Source organism: Chrysochloris asiatica, unplaced genomic scaffold (assembly GCF_000296735.1).
Source record: "Chrysochloris asiatica unplaced genomic scaffold, ChrAsi1.0 scaffold00179, whole genome shotgun sequence".
In the NCBI taxonomy this organism is placed as follows: Eukaryota; Metazoa; Chordata; class Mammalia; order Afrosoricida; family Chrysochloridae; genus Chrysochloris; species Chrysochloris asiatica.
This window is the reverse complement of record NW_006408697.1, coordinates 1,058,471-1,066,967: the sequence shown is the minus strand read 5'-3', so window position 1 is coordinate 1,066,967 and position 8,497 is coordinate 1,058,471. Positions and strand designations below refer to the sequence as shown.

The following is an 8,497-nucleotide window of genomic DNA, read 5'->3' as shown; positions in this document are numbered from 1 at the left end:
GAATCACTTCTTGGGTAATTTTTAAAATGAAAGGTAATTCATCTCTATTTAATCTTGTTCCTTTTCCTTTTTCAACTGAAGTAAAAGGTGAGGTTTTCAAATAAAGGTACTGAAAAGGTTTGAGAGCTAAAAATTGATTAAGTCTTTTTCATCATTAATAGGATGCTGAACCAGTAAGGAATAATAATTTAAAATCCTATTGGTGCAAGGGCCCAGTTGGAGTGGAGGCCTGTAGTGTTTTGACTTTTCTGTAATTTTTGTTAGTCTAAGAGTCCTGGTGTGGCGCTGTGGGTTAATGCGCCAGACTGCAAAGTCATTTGAATTGCAAGGTCAGCAGTTCAAGCTCACCAGCTGCTCCTCGGAAACCCTATACAGGGTCGCTATGGGTTGGAACCGACTCAATGGCACTTCACAACAACAACAACAACAACAACAAAGAGCAGAATAATCATAAGACTGGCATATGAATGCTAGGTAACAAAAGCATCACCCAATCTGAAAGAGTTTAGGAGTCAGCTTAAAATTGTACTTACTGTTTTAAATGGAAATTCAGAGTTTCCTTTTAAATTGTGTAAGCTTCTGTAAGAAACGTAAGTAATAAATAATACACTTTTAAGTTGAACCAGAAATTTGCTTGATTAATGAATAGAGTCTGGATGTGGTGTTATAGGATAAGTATGTAACCACAAGGTTGGTTTGAACCACAAGGTCTGCGGTTCGAATTGACCAGCTGCTTCTGGGAAACCCTATACAGGGTCACTCTGAGTCTGTACCAACTTGACGGCGTTTAACAACAACAACAATGGAAAACAAAGCATGATATTAATCTGGTGACTGTATTAATTGCACATTTCATTGTAGGCTGTAAAGGTATAGGACACAGGCATAGTGAAAATAAAGAGTAAATTGGATATGACTTGAGCTTAACAGCATCAACAATGACCTATGTTGTATATATATATATATATAATTTGTGTATGTGTGTGTGTGTAGCTGTCGAGTTGACTCCAACTGAAAGTGGTCTCATGTGTATAATTGAACTGTGCGCCATAGGATTTACAATGCCTGGCTTTTTTTGGACGTAAACCACCAGATTTTTCTTCCCACATACTTCTGGTTGGGCTCCAACTTCCAACTTTTCACTTAGCCCCTAAGTGCATTAACTATTTGCTCCACTCAGGGACCTACATACTAACCTCTCCTTTATTTTATCAAGCTATTGTTAAGTGTTGTCCTGTCTGTTCCCACTCAAAGCAACCCTGTATGGGGTTTCCGAGGCTAAAATCTTTGCGGGAGCAGAAAGGCTCATCTTTCTTCTGATTTTATCAAGAAAATGTGTAAGAAATATTATATCTTTTAATTTCATTTTGATACATGCTTAATCATATACAGATTTTTGAAATATATCAAGTTGAATTTTAGATATCAACATGAATCAGAGTTCACTTTCTCAATAGTCATAGCAAAATACAACTTTCTGTGGAAAGAGGTAAGTACCCAGGCCAGTATTAAGCCTTCTCAGAGCTGAGGAGAGGATAAATTTCAACTTTTAAAATAGAAAATTTAGAAATGAAAGAAGTCTTCTGGTTGTTAAGAATGTTTTTATAAACCTCTGAGTATGGTATTTGTATATCCATTATTTATAATGAAAATTTCAGCTATATTTCATCCTAATATTTGACCCATAAAGACATTTGTAAATATTAGTCTCTAATTAATATTGACAATATTTGAGGTAGAGTAAATTTAATTGCAACCTATTAGGTGCAAGTGAAGTCCTGGTGTGGTGCTGTTGGATAAGGACTGGACTCCAAGGTCAGTTTGAACTGCAGGGTTGTTGGTTCAAACTCACCAGCCCCCCTCCTCAGAAACCCTATACAGGGTCCCTATGAGTCAGAACTGACTTGAGGGCACTTAACAGCAAGGGTGCAAGAAAGACAGTAATAAAATGGGCCTTTGTCTAAAGTAATGTTTTATAATCCTGAATCCAATGCAGTTATTAAAAATATTTGTAAACTTTTGATATTGTCCATCCCTAAGAAATTAGAATATACAAGTATCATTGTTGTTATGTGCCGTGGAGTCAGTTCCGACCCATAGCGACCCTGTACAGGATTTCCGAGGCTGTAAATCTTTACAGGAGCAGAAAGCCTCATCTTTCTCCTGCGGAACAGCTGGTAGTTTCAAACAGCTGACCCTGAGTTTAGTATCCCAGTTTGTAACTACTATGCCACCAGAGTATTATTCAATCATAAATAATTGCTAGGCATACAGATATAATTTAATACATTCACAACATCTTTATGTATAGATAGTTGCCAGTTTTATCTGAGGAAATGCTGCTGTTGTTAAGAACCATCGAGTCAGTTCCGACTCATGGCGAACTGGGATAGACAGGGTTTCCAAGGAGTGGCTGGTGAGTTTGAATGTCCCACCTTGTGGTTAGCAGTCCAGTGCTTAACTTACAGCGGCTCACTAGGACTCAGAGAAAGCATTATGTTTGCTAATTATTTGCTACTTATTTCTTTGTTAATACCTAAAGTATCATTTAAGTCTCTCCCCACTTGATTTTTTCATAAGACACTGTTTTTCATAAATCATCTAGGTTTCCGTAGATGCTGCCCACGGCTACAGCCCCCGAGCCATTGACATGAGCAATGTTACCCTCTCCAGAGATCTGTATGTAAGTAGTGCTCTCTCACAAACATTCTCCAAAATTCACTTTGAATTCCATACTGTGTATGTTTTAAAACAAGAGATGTTTGCAGTGTGGTGATCCAATGGGGTTGACAGAGTATGTCCTTAACTTTCAGTACTATCCAAAAGTTGCTATGATCCAAATGACATTTTCTCTTCAAAGATGATATTCATTTAAAGAATCCTAACATAGTTAAATAGCTCTGGGTGAGAAGAGAGTACATTTTTTATTAATGATTTAGTTAACATGTTTAAGTACCACCTTTGTTGTGGTTGTTGTTAAGCACCATGGAGTCGGTTCCGACCCATAGCGACCCTGTACAGGGTTTCCGAGCTGTAAATCTTTATGGGAGCAGAATGCCTCATCTTTCTCCTGCAGAACGGCTGGTAGTCTTGAATTGCTGACCGTGAGATTAGCAGCCTGATTTGTAACCACTGTGTTACCACCTTAATTAATCATTAATCTGTATAGATCTTAGGTTGTCTGTTTACTGGATCTGATAGCATTTGGCTTGGTCCCTTCATAATCTTATCTGTCCTTCTTTGTCACTAAAGATCCTACTATGAAATGGCTGATTGAAAGATAAAATTTGTTGCCAGGAAACAAGTTAACAGCTCAAAATGGTGTGATCACACCTTAGTAGTGGTGTTATTCCAAAAGAAATAAAGATGTAAATTCAAAATCTCTGTATTGTTGATTTGTTATTGTCCTTGTATTAGCACATCAAAATGACAGTAAATTTAAAAACTCTAAAAAGTGAAAAGATCTGAGAGGTAATCTTATTAAAATCCAAAATACCACAGAAAGTGTAAAGCAATTTATCCAAAATCATTCTCCTAGTCTGGGACAGAGATTGATATAGAAGTCAAGTATTTGGAGTCCTGATGTGGTGCTGTAGGACAAGCATTGGTCTGCTAACCACAGGTTGGCAGTTCAGACCCACCAGCCACTTCTTAGAAACCGTGATGAGTCAGAACCAACCTGACACATGTACCAACAACAAAAGCATGAATATAATGGTTAATTAGCTTTGATCATCTTTTAAAGCCTTGGTTGGTTGCTTTTGTGCCGTGGAGTTGGTTCTGACTCACAGCGACCCTGTATAGGGTTTCTGAGGCTGTAAACCTTTACAGGAGCAGACAGTCTCATCTTTCTTTCATGTAATGGCTGGTCGTTTCGAACTGCTGACCTTGATGTTAGCAGCCTGACTCGTAACCACTATGCTAACAGAGCTCCTTTAAAACCTTGGAATTAAAAAAAAGAAGAAGAAAAAAGAAATTATAAAATACATTTCTTGACTATAGCCATTTTTAAGGGACGATAGTGGTGTAGCAGGCTATTATACATTGGGCTGCTAGTCTGAAGGTCAGCAGTTCAAATCCACTAATTGCTCTATGGGAGAAAGATGAGGCTTTCTGCTCCCATAAAGATTTACAACCTAGGGAGCCCTCTACAGGGATAGGACCAACTGGTTGGCACACAACCACCACTGCCAAAACCATTTTTAAGTTTGCATTATTGAATTAATCAAACATGCTTTTAAACATTATAAATAGCAATGAGCATGCCATCTAACACAAAAGCACGGAAACTCCTGTGAAGTTTCCATGTTTCTATTGGTTTGCTTGTGACTCAGAGAAATCTCATAGGACAGAGTAGAACTGCCCCATAGGGTTTCCAACTCTGTACTCTTTACCAGAGTGTAGTGGTTACAAATTGGGTTGCTAACCTCAGGGTCAGCAGTTCGAAACTACCAGCTGTTTCATGGGAGAAAGATGAGGCTTTCTGCTCCCGTAAAGATTTACAACCTTGGAAACACTGTACCAGGGGCGCTATGAGTTGGAACGGACTACATGGCACATAACAACAACAACAACAACAACCTCTTTACGGAAGCAGACTACCACATCTATTTCCTGAAGAGCCGCTGGTGGGTTCCAACTTCTGACTTTTCAGTTAGCAGCTGAGTGCTTAATCACTGCACCACCAAGACTTCTTCATAGCAACCCTGTAGAGCGTTTCTGAGGAGCAGCTGGTGTACTTGAACCACTGACCTTGCAGTTGAAACTGACCTTGCAATCCAGCACATTAACCAACAGTGTCACACTACTATGTAATTTGGCAAATAGTTAAAATTTTCTGGAATTCAGATTCTAAATAAAAGAGTTGTGGGTTTTCAAAAAATGTATTTTACCACTAATGCTTCATGCTTTTGTTAACTTAAAGTATGTTTTGATGTTACGTTATGAAAAACAATGTTATCCTTTTTTAAATCATTACAGTATAACTTAGCTCCTTAATATTTTATTCATGTAAGGCTATGGCAGAAATGATGGCGGAGAATTACCATAATATATGGGCCAAGAAAAAGAAAATGGAACTGGAGTCCAAAGGTAATCTTTTCTAAAAACCATTTTTAGAAAAACCAGAATTCAACTACATAGAAATATGATACGATTTTTAAAACTCAAGAGTTTTTCGCATAAGAATTCATTTTAGCTTTATTTTATTAGAATGGTTCAGATATGTCCATGAAAGACTTGAAGTGGAGATTCTGTAATTCCCAGGCTCCGTATGTTTGCTTCTTCATTTGGAAGTTCTCAGTGTAGTCAACAGTCTTCTCCAGCACCACAGTGCGAGGAATCAGTTCTTCTTCACAGTCTTTTTCCTTTTTATTGTGAATTGGGTTCTGGAGCAGATCAGTTTTCCATTCAACAATTCATACACATTTTGCTTCACATCAATTGCAGTGTAACGTGACTTATCCCACCTCCTCCCTGTGCGTCCTGCTTACATTCTTTCCTCCGTCTGAATGCTGTCCCTGGGTAAATGGGGCCTTTTGGATCTCAAGTAGTTGACTGTTCTAAAGTTATTATTTAACTGGACACTGAGCTTCCACATGAGGCAACTGAAAGGACTATGGCTTAGATGAGACACACATTAGTCATCAAAGTGGAGTCTTTGTTTTTTAAAACAATTTTAAACAACAGATAAATATATAGTATTGCCTTTTTCCAGAATTTTTATGACTTTTTCTTACCCATTTTAGCATGCAAATGTGTTTCCTTTCTAATGTCCCAGCTTGGCTCTTCACTTAACTACTTAGACCTCCCTTGCTGACTCCCATCCAAACCTAAACATATTTCTTATGTTATCCCTTTCTGTATCCCATCTGAGCCTCTCAGTTTGATTCAGTCTAGTTATGTTGCTTTTTCTGAAATGCTTTTGCATGTTCTTGTCTCCTGTTAGGCTTATAAAACACTAAAATAACCTCATATTCTCTTAGTCATTTTTCAAATCTTTTCTTAACTGCATAAATATTAAAAATGGAGTGCATCCAACACTGATTGCCTCCTTGTTATTTATTCAGCATTACTCTTTACACATATTATTTATAACATATACACGCATTTGTTCTCTTCAAATACTTCCTATATAGGTTTCCTGTCCCCTACCAGCATATGATCTTCTCAAGTTCAGGACTACAGTTCTTATTTCTTTTGTAAGTCTTATTGTAAATTTCTGAGCACCTAGAAACCCTTTAGTCAGCATTGGATTTAGTAATAATATCGAAGGAGATAAGTTTTGAGGAGTGGAGGTCATTTAGTGGTGGAAGGCATAGCTGTGATATTGAAGGAAGGGACCAGATACAGAACACTAGGAAACAGAGTAGCACCGATGAAGACTGGCTACAGAGACCAACTGTTCTTCTTTCCCCAGGGAGGAAAAGAGAGGATGCCATCTACCCAAACTGCTGACTTTAACATTTACCAAGGGCTAGGCATATTGTTTGTTAACATGAATGCTTGTTCAATGAATGATAGCTTTCTTGACCTGTGGGGTGGCTGACTAGCTGGCTGGCTGACTGACTGACTAGCTGGCTGGCTGACTGACTGACTAGCTGGGCTGGCTGACTGACTGACTAGCTGGGCTGGCTGACTGACTAGCTGGCTGGCTAGATAGCTAATAAGTCATAGAGTTTTCTTAGTGAAATTCTTGAAAGGACATTGTCCACATAACTACTAAACAAAATGACTGTTTGTTACATGAGCAAAATACGTGAACCAAAATTCTATTCCCCTTTTCTTTTTGCGTGACTTGTTCAGTCACTATGGCTAAGTGAATAAATGAAAAGTAATAAGGGTGTATCCTATTGCTGCTTTTCTAAGTAGTTATGTTGAATGGTCATCGTTAGACTTAAGTACTGGACAGACCATTTAGAAATGTCTAGTGTCAAGGTTTCTTTATGGAATTTAATGGAAATATTCATCTCTCTGCATCCAGCTTGTGTTTGTCCAAATTCACATTATTTGGTTGTGGTTGGTGAAACTAGTCCTCCATACCTTTAAGAATTTTTTTGAACCTATCATATGCTCTGAAAGGAGGAAGTGAGTTGGTTTAGGTCCAAAATGGAAGAAAAGTGAGGGAGATGTTAAAATGGAAAATGCTGGATTTGGATTTTGGGTTATTGAGACAAACAAATAGAGAAGTGAATCTTGGAAAGAAAAAGATAAAGTTAGAGCCTATGTAAAACTTTAAACAGAAGCTATGTGCCTTTTTTGAAATGTATTCTTTTAGCTGCAATTTGAACAGTGATTAAAATCGTTCCTAACAGCATATGTTCTGTTACTTCTATTTTGCTGCTAAGGAGATCTCAGTGGAGTGTGGGAAATTCCTTTCTGGAATTCCCTTGTTGTTGTTAAGTCCCATTGAGTTGGTTCTAACCCATAGCAACCTTGTGTAGGGTTTCCAACGAGTGGCTGGTTAGATTGAACTGCCAGCCTTGCAGTTCAGACTGACTTTAGCAGTTATATTTTAGGGTCTGTTGTCATCCTATGTCTTGGTGTGTATGTCTGTGAGACAGAGAAAAGAAGACAAGAATAAGGAGAGCCTTAGAGGTAGGGAGACTGGTAGCCACCAGACCTCTAAACACCTAAATCAGTCAGTGCTCAACTGTACAGTTTTGTTTCTGTCTTATCCAGATGTTTTTTCACCATGCATCCTGCATCCATTTGCAGAAAACTAATCTCCCTTAGGAAATTCTGGAGAAAATTTCCTCTTCTGCTAAAACCAAGTTTGAGTTTTTGTGAGACGCTCTGTATACAGCAGACTTCGAGCACAGCATACGGCTGGAGGTTGGTGGCAAGGGGGTACGGTTCTATCTTGTTCTTGGGCCACCTGGAAGCTAAGGTAGCGGGGGTCATAACCAGTCCCCACCCTCACCTTGTTCTTCGCCAGTGTCTTCAGTGCACCTTGGACTTCTTGCCTTCTTCCTTCAGTGTCATTGGCTCTTCATCATATGCAACCTCTTGAAATGATGGATCACTGACCATTTCTTTTGTTACAGTGACACTGTGTAGTCCTTGCATCTTCTTTTGATACTGTCTGCATCATTCAATATTTTGCCCGTAGGATCCTTGAATATTTCAAGTCAAGGCTTGATTTTTTTCTTCATATCAAGAGACAGTTGTTCAGACAGAACAAGGGGATACTGAATGGTTTAAAATCAGGAAAGGTTTGCATCAGGGTTGCATTCTTTTGGCATCAGGATTGGAAGAAGAGTTATTTACAGCCTGTGATAGGCTCTTGAACCTTGATTATTGAAAGTGAAGAGGACTTAATGAACACTGACTAGCCACTCAGGGCTAGAGCGGAGAGACACTGAAGCAGCCAGCTGGTCTGAAGTGTAGGGAAGCATGCGAGAACTCCTAAACTTGCAGATAGCACGCATTTTATACAGCTTGGATGGTTAGCTGAGCAGAATTTAACCAGATGAAGATAAAGAAGTTTGATATGGGG

The 8,497-nt window shown here is 38.6% G+C and overlaps 1 protein-coding gene across 1 annotated transcript in view; it reads left to right on the top strand.

Moving 5' to 3' along the window:
• RYR2 (ryanodine receptor 2 (cardiac)) overlaps nt 1-8,497 on the top strand; it is a 786,033-nt gene that overhangs the window by 509,885 nt on the left and 267,651 nt on the right. Inside the window, exons 57-58 of the mRNA XM_006872010.1 lie at nt 2,606-2,683; nt 5,016-5,091. Coding sequence (XP_006872072.1) covers nt 2,606-2,683; nt 5,016-5,091 — 154 coding nt within the window. The remainder of the gene's footprint in view (nt 1-2,605; nt 2,684-5,015; nt 5,092-8,497) is intronic.